This window comes from Porites lutea, chromosome 1 (genome assembly GCF_958299795.1).
Source record: "Porites lutea chromosome 1, jaPorLute2.1, whole genome shotgun sequence".
NCBI lineage: Eukaryota > Metazoa > Cnidaria > Anthozoa > Scleractinia > Poritidae > Porites > Porites lutea.
Genome location: NC_133201.1, coordinates 4,126,557 through 4,149,594, shown reverse-complemented (window position 1 = coordinate 4,149,594; position 23,038 = coordinate 4,126,557). Strand labels below are relative to the sequence as shown.

General features: G+C 38.5%; 2 protein-coding genes across 2 annotated transcripts; both read left to right on the top strand.

Annotated features, from left to right (window-relative positions):
• The first annotated feature begins 25 nt into the window (after positions 1-25).
• Positions 26-3,047, top strand: LOC140942934 (transcription initiation factor TFIID subunit 10-like). Its single transcript, XM_073391957.1, has 4 exons — positions 26-267; positions 1,534-1,598; positions 2,173-2,284; positions 2,829-3,047. Exons 1-4 carry the CDS (start codon positions 34-36, stop codon positions 2,916-2,918), a joined length of 501 nt encoding a protein of 166 aa, XP_073248058.1. The 5' UTR covers positions 26-33; the 3' UTR covers positions 2,919-3,047.
• Positions 3,048-4,696: 1,649 nt separating this feature from the next.
• Positions 4,697-6,982, top strand: LOC140934281 (DDB1- and CUL4-associated factor 10-like). The gene is made up of 2 exons (XM_073383939.1): positions 4,697-5,731; positions 6,639-6,982. The coding sequence occupies exons 1-2, from the start codon at positions 4,756-4,758 to the stop codon at positions 6,965-6,967; spliced, it is 1,305 nt and encodes a 434-aa protein (XP_073240040.1). The 5' UTR covers positions 4,697-4,755; the 3' UTR covers positions 6,968-6,982.
• Positions 6,983-23,038: the final 16,056 nt, after the last annotated feature.

Sequence of the window (23,038 nt, the reverse complement as noted above, 5' to 3'; positions counted from 1 at the left end):
TATTTATCATGGCCAGCGTTATCATGTTAGCGCATGCTTAAAAGGGCAGTAACAAAGATGGCGGACGGTTCAGGATCACAAACAAATGCTTCAGTCGCGACCTCTGCTCAAAGCAAAGTGAGTGCAGCCAGTAGCCAGCCACAAGCGGCTCAATCTACGGTTTCTAACACAAATACAGCAGCGTCATCTAATGTAGACACAAAGGTCAGGCACGCTGGAGCATCTCTGGGGGAATTTTTAACACAACTGGAAGACTACACGCCGACGGTAAATTAAGCTTATAATAAGTTTATTATTATTGTTTTTATTTATTTTCTAATCTGGTTTCGTTCCCTGTTGTTACCTGTACATTGTCCTATTAAGTTAAGGTGCGCTCATGGTCGTGTTTAGGTTATTAGGAGCTGAAGCAATGCAAAGCCATTAATGTTTTAAATGCACAAATGCAATGCATGGTGTATGGGATAATTTTCCCCTCAAAATGGATATACATTTGACTTTGCAAGATATACTTTAAGCACCATACATCAGCTGTCCATAAAGTTTCCAAGTAAAACTGGCAGAAACTTCGCTGTTACGGGACCCCAATAATCTGTTAAATCCCTGGCAAAAAAAAAATTTCTGTATGGACTCCAGCTATCTAGGGTACTTACTGATAGTCTCGATAGCGTTCACAAAACAGGGGTTGATTATAATTATTGTGAAAGTAATGCTTTGTAGTGTATGGGTCAGTGCAGAAATCTAAAAAAGAGTAAGCAACCCATATTCTGTATCATACAATGAAGACGTTTATTCGTCATCAGGTTAGTAGTAATATTTTACACGCCAGCATTAAGCGTAAACATACAATAAACTAATATTCTCTTACAACAATTTCTTTAAGGCGGATTTCATTGCTGTTTAATAAAATGTAGGCTCTTATTTGCAAGTCTCTAAAAATGGCTGGTGTTCTTCTGGCGTGTGAATGCTTAATGAGCAGAACCCACGTCGAAGAATTTATCTCGATTTATGTCCTTCGTTATTGAGCTACCTCAAACCTGAGAGTTTGTTTTGTTTATCATAACAATGCCACATGAAGCGAAGCTGTTATAATGCATAACTAAAGAAAAATCTTTCCCTTCCTGATGCCTTGGTCTGATGCATGTACGTGTCGATGCGTCTGAGCTGATGCATCCATGCGTCTGCATCGTGCCTGCGTTCTTTGTTTAATTCTGGCTTGCACTGTACCTGCTATTCAGTGTGTGATCAGCAAGAAAATTTTTCAGAGCAGTTTGCTTTTCAGCCAGGCGAAACTGCCATTTGAGTCAGTGAAGTGCTTGCCTCTTACTCAACACTTAGGTTTTATAATATTAAAGAATAACCTTAAAAGTTAAGGCCTTTGCCCCCTGCTACACATGGACAGTGTACTCCAACCAGTTATCCTGCCTTCTACCTTAAAACATTTTGACTGTGCTGTTCAGTTAGCTTTCTCCTAAGCCCTTCCATTGTTAATTTTAGCTACTGAGTGTGCTAAACAGACTTATCTTACACCCTCAGATACCAGATACGGTTACAGCATTTTATTTAAACCGGTCAGGATTTGACACAACAGATCCAAGAGTGTAAGTTATGAGTTCTGTCTTATAAATTTTGTAAGTGTTAACAGTGTTGATTTTAAGGAGTAATAAGTTTCAGTTTCAGTTTTTTTTTTATCATCACAAAAAAAAAGAATGTAAGAATACAGAAATGAACAGAAGCATATACGGCTCTAGATATTGGGCTCCCTCACAGTATAAAAGTATAAGTTAAGGCCAGGATTGAGCATATATTGAGTAATTAAATGACATTGATAAAAAGTAAATAACTAATATAAATAGTTATAATTATAGTAACAAACGTACAACGTAAATAATGGAAAGCTATGAAGAAAACAATAACTATTTACAAGGTTTATTATTAATGATTCTCATAGAAATATTTACGAAGTTTAGATTTGAATGAGGAGAGAGAAGTAGAATCTTTGAGCTCATTTACTAAAGAGTTGTAACAAGGTGGTCCTTGGAAACTCACAAACAAATTACGTACATTGTTTCTACAGAAAGCTAAAAATCAATACAGTCATTATCATTATTACAGCATTACACATCTCTAATGTAATATATTATTATTGTGGTTTTTTATTTCCCTTCTCTGTAGAGTGAGAATGATTTCCCTTGCTGCTCAAAAGTTTGTATCAGACATTGCAAATGATGCCCTTCAACACTGCAAGATGAGAGGTTCCGGGCAAAGTTCTAGAAAATCAGGCAAAGTAAGTCAGTTTTAATTTTCAACAACAATTCATTTGAAAGATTCCTTTGCCTGATGAGCTCATACTGAATACAAGTCCAGTACTACCACTTCAAGAAACACAGCCTTATTTCAATGATGCAATAATAATGTTTTATATGGCTGTCACGAAGACTTCAAGTTGCTGGGTATATGCAATAATTGCGTATACCCCAGCAACTTGAAATCTAGGGGCTGGTGGCTGGGGAATTTTACCTTAGCTACTAAGAGCATGACCCTCTGTTACTTTTGTAGGAAACAAAAGGGTATATTAAAAATAACTAAAAGAACTTCCTAGCTGTCGAATCTCCTGCCTACTATTTAATATTTTTTTAAGTGAGATAATAATTCTTTTATTATTATTATTATTATTATTATTATTATTATTAATATTATTATTATTATTATTATTATTATTATTTTTATTATCATTATTATTATTATTATTATCATTATTATTTTCTCTTTTTCTTTAACCCTCCATTCTATTGACATTTTAATTAGCCCATGTATATGTTACTTTGCAGGACAAGAGATACACACTGACAATGGAAGACTTGACCCCAGCACTGAGTGAATATGGAATAACTGTCAGAAAACCCCCGTATTTTATTTGATTGAGCTACAGCAATTAAATATTATTGTAAATAATATTCTTTCAATAGGAGTTGCAATATAATGATGGTTGTAGTATCCTCACCTCAGGTCTCTTTAAAAAGAAAAATAAAGTATAGTTTCTGTAATAATCAGTTAGACTGTTAATCTGGTTTTTGAAAATAGCATTTTTTTTTAGTATATAACCTCCCCTTCCACCCTTCCCAGTTGTCCATGGCAAGCAACATTTGCCATGTTAAAGAAAATGTTAGTGAAAAGGGTTGGTAGGCCTGCACAACTGTTCTGGGCTATAAACTTCACCAGAAGCTTGCTGGAAGGGCGAGTGATTATATAACATAGCCACCTAATCTTGTACCTAGATCTCACTCTGTGTTACACTGAAAAGTGGGATCTGAGTACAAGGTAAGCATGATCATTGTGACCAGCAGTGACTGTGGAGAGACCCCAATCGTACTCGTCCATCAGGAGCCCATTAGGCTCCCGTCACCCATCCCTATCAAGTGAGAAAAACAATATGAATCTAAAGAATGCTGTTAAAACTTGTAAAGTACGTGATTTTTATATCCCCAGATCTGGCAGTTTTCATCGATAGGCAAAATACGAGTGAGTACAGAACCCAGGCCCCGGTTTGTCAAACGTTGGATAGCACTATCCAGCAGATAACTGGTTACAGAAACTAATAATATTGCATTATCCACTGGACAAAGATTCATTCGGTGGATAGCGTTGTCCAGCTTTTGAACAACTGGGGCTACAGGGGACCCCAACGAGAATATAGTTCAAAACCACTTAAACGTAGCATTGTTAAACGTATTTCAGTCTTTAAACGGTAGATATAGGCATATATCCCCTAAAAATTTTTCATTTGTTCGGATTTCCTAGCTGAAAGTCTCGAGATCCGAAAATCATAGGGATCAAAACTTATTTTTTCGAAAATTTCAGCCAGAAAAATGGCCCCCGAAAATTCTAGGTGAGCTTTTTAGGGTAAAAATCCGTTAAAAATGGGCAATTACACCAATTTTTAGATGTTCGAAAATCCTAGGAGAGGTAGGCAAGCAAGAAATTTTACAAAAAATGTTCCGAAAATTCTAGATCTCAAATCGTCTTCTGAACAGATATTTTCCGAAAATTGACGTTGGGTGCCCTTTGGGCCAGGAGGATAAGGCAAGGGTATTAAAAAAGGGGTCTCAAATTTAACCCTCAAAGGAGTTTTTTTTTTCCTTCCTTTATTGTTTTCTTTTTCTTTTTGGTCATTTTTAGGGTAATCTGATCAGGTGTGGCCCAAGTGTGTTCTTAATGAAAACGTCAAGAAGACTTTAGCAGGCACTGATCAAACAACGTGAAATAGAGTTTAGTTGCGATATTTCGACTGGCCAATACCAGTCTTCATCAGGTTTATTGAGATATCACGAATTTACAGAAATATATATGAAGTAAAATAATGACCGGAAATTACATAATATGACGTGGTATGACGTGGTTTTTGCAGTGGTTTTTTTACCTTAATTAAACATTCTGTGTTCTTAAGTTTATATTGTTCAAATGGTGCTGGGAGAAAACAACAACCAGCTATTATTATTATTTGTACTTTATTTCAATAAATTTTATTATTTTGACTCTATTGATTAATTCGATCTAAAAGTTTTACTGATTTTTCTGTCTGATATTCGGCCCCGTCAACCATCTCTACCTCGTTTTCATTCTGTAAGGGAGAAACTGGTAAGGAGTTAAAATCGTCCCAGTCTTTCACTTTCTCAACACTTTCTCGGAAAAATACATTTTATTTGTTTTGACACAAAAAGGTAGGCGAAAGAGGTAGAAAATTTCTTATCGTCTTTAATGGGAGAGTCAAAGCCCGATACAGCCGTCACTAACAAGGCAAGCTGCAATAGTTCCAAACGATGGACATCGCTGTCGTACCTCACACATCGCGAAGTTCACGGAATGCGAAGTGCACCGAAGAACGATACCTTCTCCTCCAAATTGTACAGACATTTCTCGCTGAAAAACATCGTGGACCCTGAAGATGACCCAAATAACGTTGGGCACGGAGCGATTTTCAACCTAGAATTTTCTCCCTTTGGTAAACTTCTTGTGGCAGCTTGCGAAAGACGTAGCCTTCTTATGTTTGATCCGCTGACTCACAAGCTGATTAAAACCTTACGGAACGCTCATGTCGATTGCGTTAATTGTGTTCGATTCTTGGACAGTAGGACCTTTGTTACATGCTCTGATGACACTACTGTAGCTTTATGGGACTCCAGGAACCTCAAAAGCAAAATGCTTAGTTTAGAGGGCCACTCAAATTGGGTTAAAAGCATTGAGTTTCATCGACCGTCTGGTCTGCTGGTGACGTCAGCTTTTGATGACACAATCAGAACATGGGATATCAATGGATACTCAAATGAGGGACGAGTCAATAGCCGTGTTATTTTCCAATTTTCCAATTTAATTCGCATGAAAATGTGCCCGGGCGGTTCCAAAATGATTATGTCATCTATTCCCGGTAATTTACTAGTGGTGCATAACTTGGATCTCGACTATCTGCAATTTGACATTAAAGGTGATGAGTATCCCCACTGGGATGCAACAGATTCTTCCCTTGTTAGCTTTGCAAGCCATCGATGGCCAAGTAAGGGAAGAAATGCATTGGAGGTTATTCAAGATTTTCCTGAAGAGTGTACCCCATGGTGTATATCATCAGTGGAGGTACACCCACAAGGATGGTGTACACTGGCTCGATACACCTGCAAGAAATCAAGGAATGAGTGGACTGTGCTTCATGATATTCAGGACATAGCTGAGGAAAGGGATGGTAAGTTACTACACTAGGTGGCAAAAGCTTTGGAGTAGGCAGAGATGGAAAAAAGGGGGGGTCCCGGGGCCTGCCTATGGGAAAAATTTTGAAATCTGTGCCTCTTAGAATGCATTTCAAACATTCTAAAGCAAAAGTTAGAGTTTTTGAACAGAACATGGACATCATGAAATTTAAGCTTTTTCATTCAGGAACAGCACATGAATACATTTTCTTTTTTTTTTAATTTACTCTTCGTGCCAATTCTTATGAACCATTGGTTGTTTCAGTATGATCTATATGTTTTAAATCATGTTTAATATTAGCATAGCAACCTATGCACACCCATACCAGATGCATATCCTTGCATGCACAGGACTTTATCTTGTTCCTAGAGTCTGCATTACCCTTGTCCAGTGGAACATGTGCAATGGGGACCCATGGCCCATTCCACAGGACAATGGTAATACAAACTCTGGAAATGACATTGGGTTTCTGTCCTTTTGAAAATCAAAAATGGAACGCTTGGCTGTTAGGTGTTCATGCTGCTGTGCTGCCATGGGCTGTGGGCTGTGGGCCTGCTTTTAGCAAAACCGGTCAAAGTTTACAAGCAGAAACATACATGTGAGGGAGACTTGTATTTTGCATACCGGAAAATTTTGTTTGATTTTTATTATCCTTTGTCTCTTACACTATCACATACATTGAAGCCCAAAGCAAAGAAAATTTTTATTTATTTATTTTTTATTTATTTATTTAAAATCTTTCTTGGTAGTGTACTACTAATAATTATTACTGTCAATAAATTTGAAAAATTGAATACCCTCCCAGGGACTGATAGTAAAATGTAAATAGAGGTTAAACTGAACCACGACAGTTACACGTGAAGGTTTGACCATATTCACTATTCAATCTCTCTTCGTTTCAGGTGAAGAGAACATTTCTCCTCCGCGGCGCCTCACTCACAGCATACAAGAACCCAATGTTGCCAAAGGCTATATAAAAGAACACTGCTTCAACCATGACGGACGAATCATATGCTCGCCATTTGGTAATTCTGCAAGAATCCTAAGTTTTAGTCCTGAGTGTGATGAACTATCTTCTTGTGTTCATAGTACACCATCAGAACTGTGTGATTTAAAAACACTTATAAGTCACAAGCAAGCTGTTGTGACTTGTAGGTTTTCACCCACCCATTCACTTCTCTCGCTTGGTTGTTTGGGTGGAAAGGTGAGTTTCTACCAGCCTAAACTCTAAAAAATGCAGCTTCCAATCTATCACCCCATCCTGATTCCGGAATGAGGGAAATTTTTTGCTTTTATATTTCTGGAATCTAGCAGATTTTTGCTGTGGAATTCAGGATCCGGAAATATCCGGAATACAGCTCAAGGAATCCAGAATCCTACTATTGATTGGAATTTTAGTATCCACGTTTCGCTGAGAAAACATTCAGAATCCAATAACTGGAATCTAGAATCCAAGACTGTCTTGCATTTTCCAAGCTCACATGAGGCGAAATCATATAATTAAGGCTGCTGGGCAATGTGGGCAACAAATTTGTGCAACTTTTTATGCAGTATTGTAGATTGATTTTTCTCACTTTTCCATCCATGTGAGCAGCTTGTAGCACTAGAATTTTTGTTATGTCAGGGTTGCAATATCCATTGTGCAAAATGGAAGACCCCTCTTTTGAATCTGCCATTAATCAGAACTGACAAGAAAAATTGTTGCATGACAATAAATTAAAGTGCTCAAGTGAGCGGCAAAACAAGCAATATCACTTTTAACTCATAAAGGAGCAATGTCCTTTAAAAAGTGGGATGAATTTGTAGCCCCTGTCATATGATACTAATAACAAAAAAATATAACACTATCTGACACATAATGATTAGGATAATATTCACAGATTGCTTTAAAAATTGGTGGCATAACTACCTAAAATTTAGGAAAATATTTAGCAAGCAGGTGATGTCTTCACACAGGCTCAGAAAAATACTTTCAGTAGCCAATAAAACAGACTCGAACTTGAGATCAAGTGACCTTGGAAGCTACTTAATCAATTCCATTGTCAAATGTTGGAACAGAAGATATTGAAAATTCATGTGCTATGAAGTGTAGAGGCTTCGGTGGGAATAGCCCCTTTTACAGTTACAGGTGATAATGAGGCTGGAGTTGAGTTTTTTTTTTTATCATACAACCCTTCTTATTCTGTAAATCATTTTGTTCTTATGATGACTAGCATTTTTTAAGCATAACTTCCGTGAGAGAAGGAAGGAAGTTTGTATCAAAAGAAGGTCAACCTCAACCCCACGTTCACTGAGAAGCTGGGCATGAAGCCCACAACTGTAATGGTCTATTGAACCTAGGAGCTCTGTTAGAGCCGCCTCAAAAGGCACAGTTAACAGCCCCGTCCGTGGAAAGTTACTGCTTAGTATCTTTCACACTTTGGGATTTCATCAACAGACTTACAAATAATTTGTAGATCTTCCATGTACAGCATATTAAACAGGGTTCCCACTACTCCTGGAATTCCTAGAAAACTCCTGGATTTTGGAAATTTTTTTCCATCACCCTGGAAAACTCCTTGAAAATTCAATTTTGGCATCAATTCCTGGCAAACGCCTTGAATTTATCTATTAATCTTAGTTGTAGGTTTAAAAAATACTTTTTTGGTCCTTGTTTTTGGTGAGTAATTTGTTTTAAAGAAAATTGATGTGAAATTTACAACTTTGGGGTCCTGGATTTTTTTGTTTGTACCCTGGAAAGCTCCTGGAAAACTCCTGGAATTTCATAATCTTTAAGTAGTACGAACCCTGATGAAACAGTACCAAAAGTTTAAAACAGGTTCGGTTACAGAGTTTGGTATTTAGTATTATAGTGTGTCCTGTGATCTAATTATGTCTCCAGGGGCATTCATGCTTTGTTGTGTTTGTTCTAAGCATTTAATCTATATTCCTGGACGTAGATGGTTGAATAATGTATCTTGTACAATGCATCTTGTATTTCACTCTGAATAAACGATATAAAGACAGTTTTATTTGTATGTTAGTTTTTTACTGAATACCGGTATTTATTGGTCTTTCCAGCAAAAATCGCTGGGAACGAGGTAGCTAACTACTTCGCCTCTAACAAGGAGGGACGGTTGTACTGTTCGCGGGCTATGTAACTACGTGTCGTATGTTGGAGGGTTTCAGACATGTTTGAGACAGAGCTTCCTGTGTTTTTTCAACTTTTAACGTTGACCAGTTAATGAAAATCTACCAACACTATTAGAAGGCGAGCCGTGATGTGTTATGACTGTTGGCTTTTCAAAGTTGCGAAATTTGCCTGTGGATCAGTATACTATATGGGGAACTGCCCACCCACCCCTCCCCTAACCCAACCGACATTAAAACTAACTTTGGCCTGGGCAAAATATCGGTTAGGGGAAGGGTAGTTTCCAGGATGTTCCGCAGATTTTCAAGTTTGTGCCCTCCCCTCCCCCCCCCCCCCCCCTCTCCCCCAATACAAACGTAAGAAACCTTTCCCGACTTTTCCAAGATATACTAAGATATATCTTCCCTCGTTTCGGACAATGAGTTTCTTAGACCGTTCAATGTCAAAAGTTGAAGGGTGAATTGTTACACGACTGTATACGTGCTACATCGTACCGTCGCGTCTAAATCGGCATCTTGGAACACAGGTCACCCAGGCTCACTGTGTATGTCACCTACGGGTTTCATAACGTGAGTAAATATAGAGGACATATGGGGCGAAGTTAAGGTCTAGAAATTTGCTAAAAAATAGTAATAAAAATCGATGAAACTTACCATGTGGCGAGTTACGTTGTTGTCCTTAATATCATGACACGAAGTTTCTTGAGAAATAGTCTCCTCATTAGTATATACTATGTAGGAAAGCTGAGGAGATCAGCCAATGTAGGAAAGATGTGACGATCAGCAAGAATCGCTTTAAGGTTACCCTGTTAGTAGCTATAACGGTGCGCCTAGGTGCGCCCCCTGGGTGCGACAGCCCAAGCCCTTTTAACAGGTACTCAGTTATCGCGCTAAGTAACAACTCCCCTTGTGGGTTTTTCCTGGAAACAACTACATAGTTTTTGCGTAAATATTTGTGGACTCGTGGTTCTGTCTGATGTTGCGGTGGTTTATAATCCTCTGTAATTATAAAGATCTTGAAAATTACTGCGCAAGGAATCTTAAACTGATTCGTGTGATTATCCATTTGGAGTTTTATTTACGAGTAATAACTTGAAACTTGACATTTCAAATATCCGTTGCCTTGCCTGTTTAGGCTCATAAAGAGAGCAGCATAGAAAAAGATTGGACTGGCTCTTCGCTCGCAATTATTATCATCTGTTGTTGTGGCACAGTAAAAGGCGAACTAAAAAGCCTTCAAAACACGTCAAAACCGCTCAAAATTTCACTTCTGAGGCAAATGGACAACAATACCCCAGGCAAGATAATACGACATTTATTTAGAATTGATCCATGCACAATGTTCCTATCGATGATGTGTCGCTATTGATAAAGCAAACGGTAAATCCAACACACTTGCTATAAACTTATAAAGAGTTACAGTGGACTAATTAATGTTCTCGTCATCCTTTAAACTAGTCGTTTCAGGAATGAAAGTACGCGAAGCTCACGTACAATGATATATATGTATATCAAAAATCCTCTTCTATGAGCATAGCCCAAGCCAGATATATCTACGATATACAGGTATATAGAACAGAGTTATTCAGAACTAGAAGGCTGTTTGATCATAGTAGCCTTCAAGCTCATTCCGCACAAGAACTCGCCACTGCCTTCAAAAACAGTGCACTCCACTATTTTGAAGACGTAACTATTGCCTTCTTCCAGCGCTGGACGCAACCTCTCTACCCATAGCCAATAATCTTCAAAGTATTCGCTATCTTCAGGCCCAGTGATTCCTTTCCAAACTTTTGTACCGTATTTTTGACGGACCGTGCTTGAAATTTCTGCCAGTGTTGAGGCGAAAGGGTTCCCTTCGTCGATCTCTAAAACATCCCTCATGGTTCCTTTCAATGGCATCTTGCGTTCTCCCCGGTAATGCGCCTCAAACTCCTTTCCTTTAAGCGGATTGTAAATTCTTACAAGTTCAGTGGCAATTTCTGTAAAGTTTTCCATATTCTTTCGAACGAAAACTGAGATTGGACGTTTGGTCTGGTTAATTGAGTGGCCGCGTGGTGTGCGTAAAGACCCTCTAGGTAGGAAGTTCCTTATCTCATCAAGTGACAGAGTTTTTATGGAGGACGGTATTCGGACCTAATCGTAATATAAAATATGCCATCGCCAGGCTCTTCAGTCGTCCAGCCTTGTTAGCAGATGAGTTTCATACTAAATACTCACCTGAAAAAGTTTAATTTAAAATACGCGTTGAAAAGCCATGCGAAAGAACACACAAGAAGAGGCTAACGAGGTGAACAATACAAAAGCTCTCTCGTCATCAACCACAGAAATCTTTAAAAGCTTAATTCATCCGTGAAATGTCGACCGTCAGCATGCACTCTGCGTAACCACTCCTTTTGTAGCTACCTTTTCCGGGAATAGTAAAAGCGTGGGTCTTTCTAAGAAATCACCGTGACAAACAACCAGATTATAGAATTATGACTATTACTGTATAAACGTAAGAACTATGCAAGTGGCATATTTACCCCTCAGAAACCAATATCAGAATCTTGATTGGGATTTTATAGGGAAAAGTCTCATAGCAAGTAGCAAATAGAAACGACCGCTATTTCACCCATTTCTGGCGAAACCTTGTGTAAGATAGAGTTACTAATAACGAGATCCGAGACTTCTAGAACGAAACTTACCGTGAAGTTTAATTTATCGGTTTTCGCTAGGACTCTTCTTGTTTGTATCCTCGAGTTCTTATGAGGGGGCTAAGACGTCGCAAGGAAGATAACTCAAAAAAGATAGAGGCAAGTCAAAGCTTTACCATTCATTTATCAAACCTAGTAAATTATAAAGATGTTCAGTTTATTAACAGCTATAGTTTTAACTTCACTTTCGAGTATGTTCAACTTTGCATTTATTGCTGCAGCAACTTTGACCGACGGAACAGTCCGAATCAAGAGCGCAGAGTGAACCTAAACAATCCGATCCGAAAATACATTTATGATCGCAACAAACCTGATCTTCAAGGCAGGAAAAAGAGGAGTGACAACTCTTTCCAACAGCATCATAAAGGACAGAGACAAGGAGAATTAACCGCATAGCTTGAAACGCAGAAAATGCAGCCATGACTCCCTAGTAGTTATCTTTCTACCTAGCTTAATAAACTTTCGTTGAGTGTGCAATGTGGTTTTTAAAGATTCCTTTCAATCGCCTACTGGTTGATCAGTAGTAAATAACAGCATAGATAAGCATAGAATAAGTGGTTTACTTTTTTCACCGCAGCGATTGAGACGAAGCCAGATTTCTCGTGATTGTGCTTGTGTTTTTGGGTTTGCTTGAGACTTATGTAATAAGAATAGGCCTTATCAAGCGGGCCGGCCGGGTGAAACAGCAGAATTAGGAGAATATCTTGTGATTTGCACAAACCGGAGCATGATTGTACATAACCCACATGTGATGCTGATAAGGTCAATATTCACGACGTTGGTCGGGCCTGATCGGATTTGTGCTACCATACGACGTTTCACAATCTTTACAAATAACAACCTTTCCAAGTCTTTCCGGTGTAGCAAAACTGAGAAGGATGCGCGTATTATGGAGTTTGGTTGTTTCAGAGCTAATCAACCGAGGAAAAGCTGTCTGATATCGCTGATCAAACCAAGAGTCCGCAGTGGAGCAGAGTGCCGGCCAACCTTGTTGGTGTGACGGTGACATCTGTTTGGATGGGTTTACCTGTGGCATATCTTTTGTTATCGTGACTGCACAGGAACCTACGATCCATTGCTCCTTTTTCCCGCTGTCAGGAGAGATTTTTTGTTTTTTGTGGTTGGCAATTGCTGCAAACGCACGTGAAGAAGAAGTAAGCGAAAGTGATCGTCCCAAAAAGGCTGGAAAACGTGAGCAACAAAACCAAAGCGAAGAGAGACGAAAACATCTTTGGTTGTAGTCTGTGTAGTCTCTTCAGTCTGATTGTCAAATAGAATTTTCAAAGACCTTGGATTGAGAAGCACGTGGATGGAAACCACAGGTAGCCCAAGTTCACGAGAGTTATTGCGTGCCGGGGTATAACAATTTCAACAATCACTATTTCGGAACCCATAGTAACAGAAATACTGAAGAATTCCTTTCTTTGTCCCTTCGTTATTAATTGCAGGTTATGAGTATTTTGGGCCGTTTCAGAGCGATTCCAGCGAGTTTAATTTAGTCGTGCCTTTTGCTTGTTACAAAAACTCTTCACTGACTCTTAATGTTATGCAACAACCGATTCCTGCTCACTCGTGAGCTATTTAGTAGCTGCCACCCGTGCGCTATATTAGTTGACTTTTACCACTCACGGGGTCCAGTCGATACTGGAAGTGCAGTTGGAAATTAAATAAACCAGTTAAGATTTTAAAAACATTGATTGACTAATTTACAAAAATTAATCTTGATACGGAATTTACTCATGGACACTAATACATACAGGCAACCATGAACATGAAGCAGGAGAAGAAAGCGAACGGCAATCGATCAACGAATATGTTTGTAGGAGTTTTACTTTTCACAGTGTTTTGTGCTAGGTTAGTTTTTTATGAATTTACACGTGATACTCAACTGCTTATATGGACCATAAGCACCTGTTAATTTGCACAATATTAGAATTAATCATTATAATTATCATCATCACTATTATTTACTATATTTACAAGGCTCGACGACAATTTTTCATTGTCTACACGCTTTGAGACTAGAGAAATGACGTCAAAATGTTTAAACAAGTGGAACCTCGGGACGCCAGCAAGTGGTTTCACTATATAATGCTGGTCATAGGCTCCTGGTGTTGAACATTAAGTGCAGCCAAGCAATGCAAAATTGTTGTCTATTTGTTTTTTTGTTTTACGTTAGCATTGAAAGCTTTGCACGTCCAATTTTGACGAAGATTTGTCAAAGAAAGCGCAGCAGAGACAGAGAAAAACAAATTGCCCCACCATGACTTCATTTCCGTCGTCAAGATGCTCTCATAGACTTGTTTTACAAACTCCCCGCCTCCTATTTTACAAAATTTCGTCATTTTCCGAATTCGATATAGCTCGATATAGCTGAAACAGTACCGGGTTGTATCCGATGCAATTGGCAGTACTCGGACGTATTAGTCCCGGTTAAGAACTGCAGAAAACTACTAATACGTAGTTACTCGTCAGACGTACGCATAACAGAGTTCCGGTTCCGGTTTGCATTCCGTTTAATTGTCTTTTGTGTGAGTGTGTCAGGACGTTTCAGTTACTGATCGTTACTTGAAAAAAAAATTACATGCAGTTTAATCAACCATGCAGTTCACTGGAATATTTTTTACTATATTTACAGTGGTGTTGCAATAGCGTGCCTTTCAACCCAAATTTTTCTTTCTCGTGACGAGAGAAAAAACTTTTTGCCATGATTTAACGAGTTCTTCATGCTTTTAGTATTTCAATTTAGTTGTATTAGTAAATTGTAACGCGGGTCACATCTCATTTATTCGATATTTACTGCGCCAGACTGTCGAGATTGGCCTCACTACGAATTTAGTAACTCTTAGGAACCAAGAGCCATAATGGCTCTTGTTAGGAACCAAAAAGCACGTACTGATTCTGAAATCCTAGTCCTTCGATCGAGTTACTTGTGGTCTCACGGTAAGATGATGTCGCAGATGTCGTACTGAAATGTTTAGTCAGTTTTAATTTGACAACTTTGATGTGCCTTAATGATGCTTTGATTAAGTAACAAACAATACAGTACATTGAGCATAATACACTTTTCGCCTACATGTGCAGTTTTGATTTTCTGTTCGTTGTTTCAATAAGAAATATTTTTGGGTCGGAAATGCAAAGTGGTACTGATTTCCATGTTTACCTTCCGGTTGGGCAGAGAATTTGAGTCCAAACAACTACACTGACGTCAAAAGTTACTTCACCTGACGTATATAGGGTTTAAGGTAATAACTCACTCAATGACGTTTTAATGATGATCATGAACTATCAACAAACTTGTATAGGAATAAACATTTTTAAAAAACTGATTCGTGTTTACATTTCGTGTGTCGCATTTTTGAACTGAAGCGTCTTCTCCAGTGGAAACTTGCTTGGGCAAAAGAGCGTGCTAAATATACAGTAAATATTCAATCAATCGATCGATCGATCTCGAGCAAATTTTAAGAGTCATCTATGCTTCATTAAGGCATCGTCTTTTATTTAACATTAACCATAAAAATTATTAGGAATCAACAAGGAAGAATAATAGTATTCTCTCTTGGAATCAACAGCTCGCCTTGGCAAATAAAAAAATAAATAAATAAATAACATTTAAAAGTAAAACCAAATATTTAAAAAAGGTGTCCTAGTTTACTTTCAGTAAAAGAGTTTTACTTGCGTAATCTGCGGTTTCAATACAATTGGTTTACGTAAAAACAATATAGCAAATGTTTTAACGGTGCTAAGTACGCATCTTCCTGAAAATTCAGTGGCAACTGAGTCGGTCGAGTGATTCTTGTTTCTAATTTACAAAGAGAATCCTCTCACTTTATAACTATAATTTTTCAGCTCAATGATGTTTAGCCAGACGTGGCACACAAACAAATACCTAAGCAATGCCTTAGGTACTCCTAGGCCGGAAAATCCGATTATGATTAGCAAGAGTTGGTGATCGCGTTTACCACCATTAAACTTGAACTTGCGACGGGAAAATCACTTAGCTCGGCGGGCCAGAAGTGGAGGAAAAAGCAAACAGTCGAAACCTTGGTTGTAAACCGACAAGGGGAAACACCTTTTCTGAAGTAAAAAGAGATTGTCCGGTACTTTGTGAAATTACATTAGAGGAAATAAAAGTATATAAAATGGGTCTCTTTAGTGTCTGGAGTATAGAGTTGAGTCTTCTTCACACACCAACAGCATTCTTACAACAAGTTGAACTGACCGAAGATAAATTAACCATGCTGCTTTGTAAAAAGGTGAGCTTTGAGCCTGAAAAGGCACCTTATTCAGCTGCTTATTTTATTCAGGATTTTGAAAAGTGCTAGTATAACTAGCCTTCTCACGAGGAGGTTAGAGTTTGGAGTTGAAAACATGTTACGACATGAAGTTAGAGTTTACAGTTGAAAACACGTATTAACGACTCTTTGTCCGTGATTGGCTTATCTTTGAGAAAGGATGGATCAGATCCCCTTCAATCCGTTTTGACTGAACTCTCGGATAATGGAGACGATATGGCTCTTCTTAAATAACCCGCTTTATGAGACATCTACATCTGAAGCTAGCGCATGTTTTTGTCATAGACATCTGAATGTTTTTCTATCTATCATGCAGCACTTAATCTAGAAAGGTCTAAGCATTAATATCCACTCGTTTTGTATATGCTTGCTTCTAAAAAAAGACATGTTGCTTTAATGATACGTCTCTCAAAATAAAACCATATCTATTCAGTAACTTATTAAGAGTTTTAACCAATTGATGTGTTTACTTTTTTCAGCTTTTCGCTCTGGCAGTGTTTGCAGGTGTCATTTCTCTGTCTCTTGAATTGACTTGCCCTGAATTTCGCCAAAAACCACAAAAAACGCTCATGCGTCTGCGACGACATTTTCTTTTCGTCGAGAAACCGTTCACCACGCCGCAGTCACCTGCAACCGCGAATCCCCGCCGTGTCAGCCGCGACGTCACCGTGCAAACGCCAGGCACCTCAAAGTGCCCCTGGAGCTGGGCCCAAGATGACAACCCAGATCGTGTCCCACGGTTCCTGTCCAAAGCTGTGTGTCCTGATTGTCCTCATTACTGCCGTTCAGTGTTATATTATCACAGGGGACTGGTGCAGAGATGTGACGTCTCAACAGGACAAACTGTCTGGAAATGGACTTTAGTGGAACTGCCAGTGGCATTTGTTTATGATCCATAAAATGATGTCCATTGCTATTTGCAGTGCACCTAGCTTATCCCAAAATATGCAAATTACGACGGTCATATAAGATATAGCCTATAGTGAGTTTAAGAAATAGTTAAAAATTTTAAGGTAACGAAATTTAACAATATACTTTTTCTTCTGGCAAGAAATATTTTTTATACAACATATTACTTATTTATATTATTTAAAATTCATTCACCATTGCGTGAGGAATTTACATAAAGAAGAATTATATTTATTGTTATTATTTAAAATATTATTTATTACCACTGAGATCTGTACGAGTGAAATCTGTTTATTTGAGAAATTAAAATAGAATGATGAAGAAAATGATCTTGCTTGGACAATTTGAAATAGTAAATAAACCGTTGAAACAGAAAAAAAAAATGAGGATTAAATCTGGGGCAAAAATTGTAATTTCCACATTTGCCTATTTATTTACACCCCTTTGGAGACGGACCAAGAGTTTCATTACTGAAAATATGCTTATTTCCCACCGACAATGGATTGGAAGTGCGATTGTCAGAAAATAAGCTAGGACAGAACTATTTAGTTCGGTCTGACCGTAGGCGGACTTATAAGAGTAATAAGAGAACGATTTCCCCAGGTGTATCATCCCACCAGTCCAGAAATTCCGAAAGTATGCTCAGGTAGTAAACAAACAGTCAAAGGAATACAAGGAACTACAAGTCGTGAGACAACATTACCCGCATGCATTGCAGTGCCTTCGCAAGGTTAGATTTATAGGGGGGGGGGGGGGGGGGAGGGGGAAGCGCCGAGGGGTTTAGGGGGGTCCGGGCGCATGCTCCTCGGAAGATTTTGAAATATAGGGTCTCTGAAATAGCATTTTGAGCCTTCCGAAATCATTGATCGAAATCATTGATCGGATATTTTACTTCAAAGTTGTACGCTTCTTATGAAAAGGTTTATTACTACAACTTGTCAGCATTGTGTGACATGGATGTTTGATTCGGCGTGGAGAGCAAAGATGAACTCGGCTAGGCACATTGTTTGGGGTGACTTTTCCAAACAACTGCATTCTGTTTTCATGTTGTATTGTTTCCAAAGATTTTTTGGGGAAAGTTGAAGTTCTAAGGCCAGATCCGCCGGTGCCAGTAAACCAGGTTCTTGTCCTGTGGTTTTAATGCTTGAATTGGCTTGTATGCCAGATGTTGTCTCTTCACCGTTTTCATTCTTCTTCGCAGATGGCAGTCTACCCTGATAGCAGAATCTCTTCGATCTTTCCTAGATATTAAGTCGGGAAATGGGAAAGGGAAAGGGGAAAGAGAAAAGAGGAAAGAGGAAAGAGGAAAGAGGAAGCTGGAAAAAGTTCTAAGTGTCACAAAACATGGTTTCGTTTTCTGAGCCCAGCTTAAACCAAACGCTAGACTTGAGATCTATAAAGCATTTCAGGATAGCTTGACTTTTCTTATTCGACATATGATAGTTTGGATTGGTTGGGATTCTTAGATAAGTCATATGTATTGAAAATACCGGACTGCCGGTCATTTAGGGTTTTGAAAACCTTGACCGGTTACCGGCCATGTAGCCACAGCGATAAATAAATAATTTTAACTTCTTATCGAACTGAATCAAAGAGCAGCGTGAAGAGCGTGGCCGCTGACCAAATTAAACGTGCCTGTCAAATTTTGTGCGGGGGCCCAGACCCCCCGCGGCCCCTCCCCATGCTACGGCTGTATTGAAAGACACAAAGACACAACCCAACACGTGAAGAAAATTATGAGGCTCTCGCCATTGTGTGGAATGATAAGAATTGTTTTTAGTATTGGCTCAACATTAGCATTGTTCTCAATCATCTTGAAATTCAAAGTATTCGTAACATGCGGACACGACACAGGGCGCGGAGGAGTTATATGTGATGGCAAATGAAGTGAAAATTTTACTGCCGAACGAGTCGCCTCTGTTTACTGTAGAATCTATTACGAACTTGATCTTTCAAACAGTCATGCGATCGTGTTACTAACCTGGTAAAATATGATATAATGCTTGGTGGGAACGAACGTCGCCCGAAGCGCGACGCATTTGGAGAGCGAAGCTTTCCGAGCGAGGCACGAAGTGCCAAGAAGAAAAAGAGACCTTTATTATATGTTAGTCGCTGTTATTCGTCCGCAGTCATTACCTTCAGCGGTTTTCCGTGGCATTAGATACTATTTTACCAGGTTAGTAGTAACACGATCGCATGACTGTTTGAAAGTCATAATAGATTCTGCAGTAAACATCAGGCGACTCGTTCGTTCGGCAGTAAAAAATTTCGCTTCATGCCATCACAAATAACTCTTCTGCGCCCTGTGATACGATTGCTTGGAGGGAAACGGGCGTAGGGGCGTGACCTGATGCCTAAACAAACGAGAAAAAGGGAATCGATATCAACTTTGCGTTGGTGTTATGATAAACTAGCTAATACCTAAACTGCCTTTGGAAGATGTGTATCAGGTGATGCATGCAGGAAATTGTGCCAAAACAAACTGGCAACAGGTGATAATAACTATTTTTGGAAGTTTCTTTATTCGATGACACATGTGAATAATGCTTGGATGTCCTGTTCCAATTTCGGATCCTTGATCCAGTCGTCACCTCCATGTCATCGCTGATTAGAAGTCACGCGCGTTTAAGGCAAAATGACGTCCTTTATAATCTAAGCCTGACAGTACATGATCGTTTTCTGCATTCTGCAGAAATGATGTTTAACGACGAATTCACCTCAATGTGATAGCCTTTTATTGCTCGGACTGATCATGACTTTTCAGCCTAATTGTAAATTTAGCTAGCACGTCAGACTAGCTCAAGCTTACAAAAGCTAACAAGTGTCTTCACTTTCTCAGAACTCTACGAAAGGAGCTCTTTAGCCAGAAGAAAATAGATCACTTGTTTAAAACCCTAGTTCTCCCCATTCTCACATATGGTCTCGCTGTGTATGGCGCTTCTGATTCTGATTTAAATGTTATACAGCGTTTTTTAGACAGGTGCCCTAAGCGTCATTTTACTTCTCAAACAGTCAGCATCTTTAATCTTTTAGAACAGCAAGATAAATCCGCTTTCAAAAGAGCTACTAATAATCATATGCTAGGTGCGATCATTCCCAAAGATAAAATTAGTATATAATTTGCGTAGTAGAAGGTGTCACCTTCCTCAGATAAAAACGGAGAGATACAAGAAAACCTTTGTAAATAGACTTATTTTTAAATATAATTTAGTATAGTATTATTCTATCTTATATTACTATTGTATTTTATCGTGTATCTTTTAATACTTTTAACTGTAACATAGGATATGTATTTTTATCCTTTGATTGAATAAAGACTATTAGTTTTTTATTTATGCAGTTTCGTGTTAACGTCCAGTTTGTCAGCTTTGTTATCTCATATTTTAAGTTCAGATCTGATACATTGCTACAGAGTTACTGAAAAAGGCTGCGATGGAATAAAAGAAAAACTTCAAATAAAAATATTAACCGGCATACTACGATCGTAAAATATCCCTACATGCGGTAATTTTCCATAAAACATGGAACAAAATCAACAACTCAGTAAAACGCCTTAATTCAAGAAACGTAGGCAAAAAATATATTATTGGCGCTTCATAGCGCCCTTGAACAACTCTAATCTGTTACGTAGTTCTATTTATTTAATTATTTAATTTTAATAGTTTTTTTTATTAGTACTGTATAACCTCCACCCACTTGTAACTGTTCTGTGGTAGTAGCCAACTCGAAAGCTTGGCTCCTTTGGCTGCTACACACTCTTCCTTTTTTATGTTTAATTCAATGTATAGTTAGCTCTGTTTTTTACTTCTTCCTTTTTTTTTCCTTATCGTTGTATTGTAATTGAATAAGTGTGAATAAATGAACTTGAACTTGAACATGAACTTGAACTTTCGCCGCTTTCGAAAGGGTAATTAAATCACCGGCATCAGTGCCTGATAACCCGAAGGAAGTATCGCACCAGAAAAATGAAGATAGAAAAATATTAAGAACAAGAGCTCTTGACAGGAACTACAAAACCTTCACTTCATTAAACAGCTTTTCCATTGACGAGGAAAGAAATCCATACAACGCTAGCTACGTCAGACCCCCTTCTGAAGATAAAACATAATCTCCATAGAACATCCTTTCGCTAAATCAGTCAGATTCTATTTGTTTTCTAGCTTGCGTAAATTGTAAGTCAGTTAAATTGTTGAAAGGCGGTGTCTATGAAACCAGCATGACTATACGGCTTTATACCATAACCGTCATCAGTTGTAAGATTTCGCTCAAGCAGCTCGTCACCTATTGGCCGTAGCTGTTATGACTTTTATTTTCAAATACCACAGTTGCTAGACTCGCTTACAGGTCGAGCTCAAATTTTTTCACAAGCGCAAAGCACGAGCGGTAGATTTTCTTATTTTTTCTGCGGCAAAAGCGAGCGCTGGGGCCAACTACCGGAATCGGAAATGACAAGCGAAGGACTTTGAAAAAGTCTACACAGTTGCGTGTTCTTTAATTTAGGAGGAAAGACTACCAGGAGGTTATATACACATAATATTCGGTGCTGGTTCATAGGTGATAGATAAACTTTGCTCAATTTACTAATTCAAAATTTGCAATAAAATTCTTAGTAAAAAAATAGACTTACAGACTGATAATCGCAAATGGATAATTAGATCTTAAGAGTTAGTCAATGGGACGTTTTCTAGTCAGTTAGCTCCTAGTACTAGATAACTTAGGTCACAATACATCATCTTCACGAATTAAGGACTTAGAGTTTCCAATCTTAAAAGGTCAGAAGTTTGAAACTTGTCCAATTTATTGTTTTCTTTAGATCTTATTACGGCCAGTTTCTTTATGAAGACAACCAAATAATTTGAACTTCGTCGTCCTGTTTTATCCGTCGTGATAAGGAGTTCCCTCCACACCCAGGACATTCTCAACAAGCAGTCAACATGATACTGTGGATAACCCAGGGGAACGAACTTTATAATTGTCCTTTTGGGTTTGTGCTAATAACCTCCAAACGGGATCTGAAATCTCACCAATACACGGTACTGTAATCAAATCTAAGTCTTTATTCTGAGAAAAATGTTAAAGGCATCACGCTTTTCGCGCGGAAAACTGTGTTTTTAGGCCGTATCAACCTGCGATCAGGTAAAGTAGTAGTCCCATAGTACCTAGGGAAATGGGTTTCCGGTTTTGCGGTACCACAATCGGACAACATCAACAAGTAAACAGATAGGCTATTTGGTCACATATTGTTATAACTGCAGTTGTTCTTCTTTCTTCTCTTTATCCACGACTGTAGACGATCTTAAGTAAGCGGCTGGCCCTTTTCAAGGAGACTGGAGTTTTCAAGTGAGATAACTTTACATTCTACATTAAGTAAGTGATAAATTGTAACAAGCAATTACTTAACATAAGTAGACTAAATTCCTACGGTGTTTACGTTGCCGTTCAAATAAAACTTCTTTGGCTCAAGCCTGCTAAGAATTTTGAGATCGCACTATTTGTCTTTTAGTTTCCACAAAAATGATAATTGTAGGTTCTTGAACATTTCTTTTAGTTCGTCTGTCTCTTAGGCGCTATAGGGAAAAGGGGTAACATGTAAATCGGTCACTTCTTTCCGGATTTCTTCATTGATGCACCCAAGAGAGCTCATTCTCTCTTGAAACACCGCATTCACTTTGCGTCCTTATACGTTTATACCCCGGTGAGAAAATTTCTCTCAAATTCTCATTAGTTTTCGATCTCTTATCGGAAACAGACTAGGAGGGAAAATTGGTATGGTCATGAGAAGATATCATCTCTTTTTATGTTTACTGCCATGGTTACTCCGGTTTTCCCCCTCCTCAAAAACCAACATCTCCAAATTCCAATTAGATCAGGAATAGGGTAGACGAAGAACCACTTTGTGGATGTGCTACCTCCAAATCATCATCATCATTATTATTATTATTATTATTATTATTATTTTTCTTTCATGAAGCACATAAGCCGATTTACTCCGCTGAAGCCATGGCTCCGTACGCACACTCAAGAAGCAATGTCGAACTCAAAGGTTTAAATTAAGAACGCCGTCTCAAAGCGTGTCATGTATTATAAGACTTGGGCACCAAATGTTTTGCCAGCGTTGTGACAGATGAACACGCTTAAGAAAACCCTCTAATTTCGGAATTTAGTGGCCGCGGGTCGAGTATACATCCATAGTACTAGCTTTACCCAGAATCTGTCACTGCACCGTTGGTGTTTCAGATGAAGCATTCGAATTTTACTGAACTGAAAATACTACGA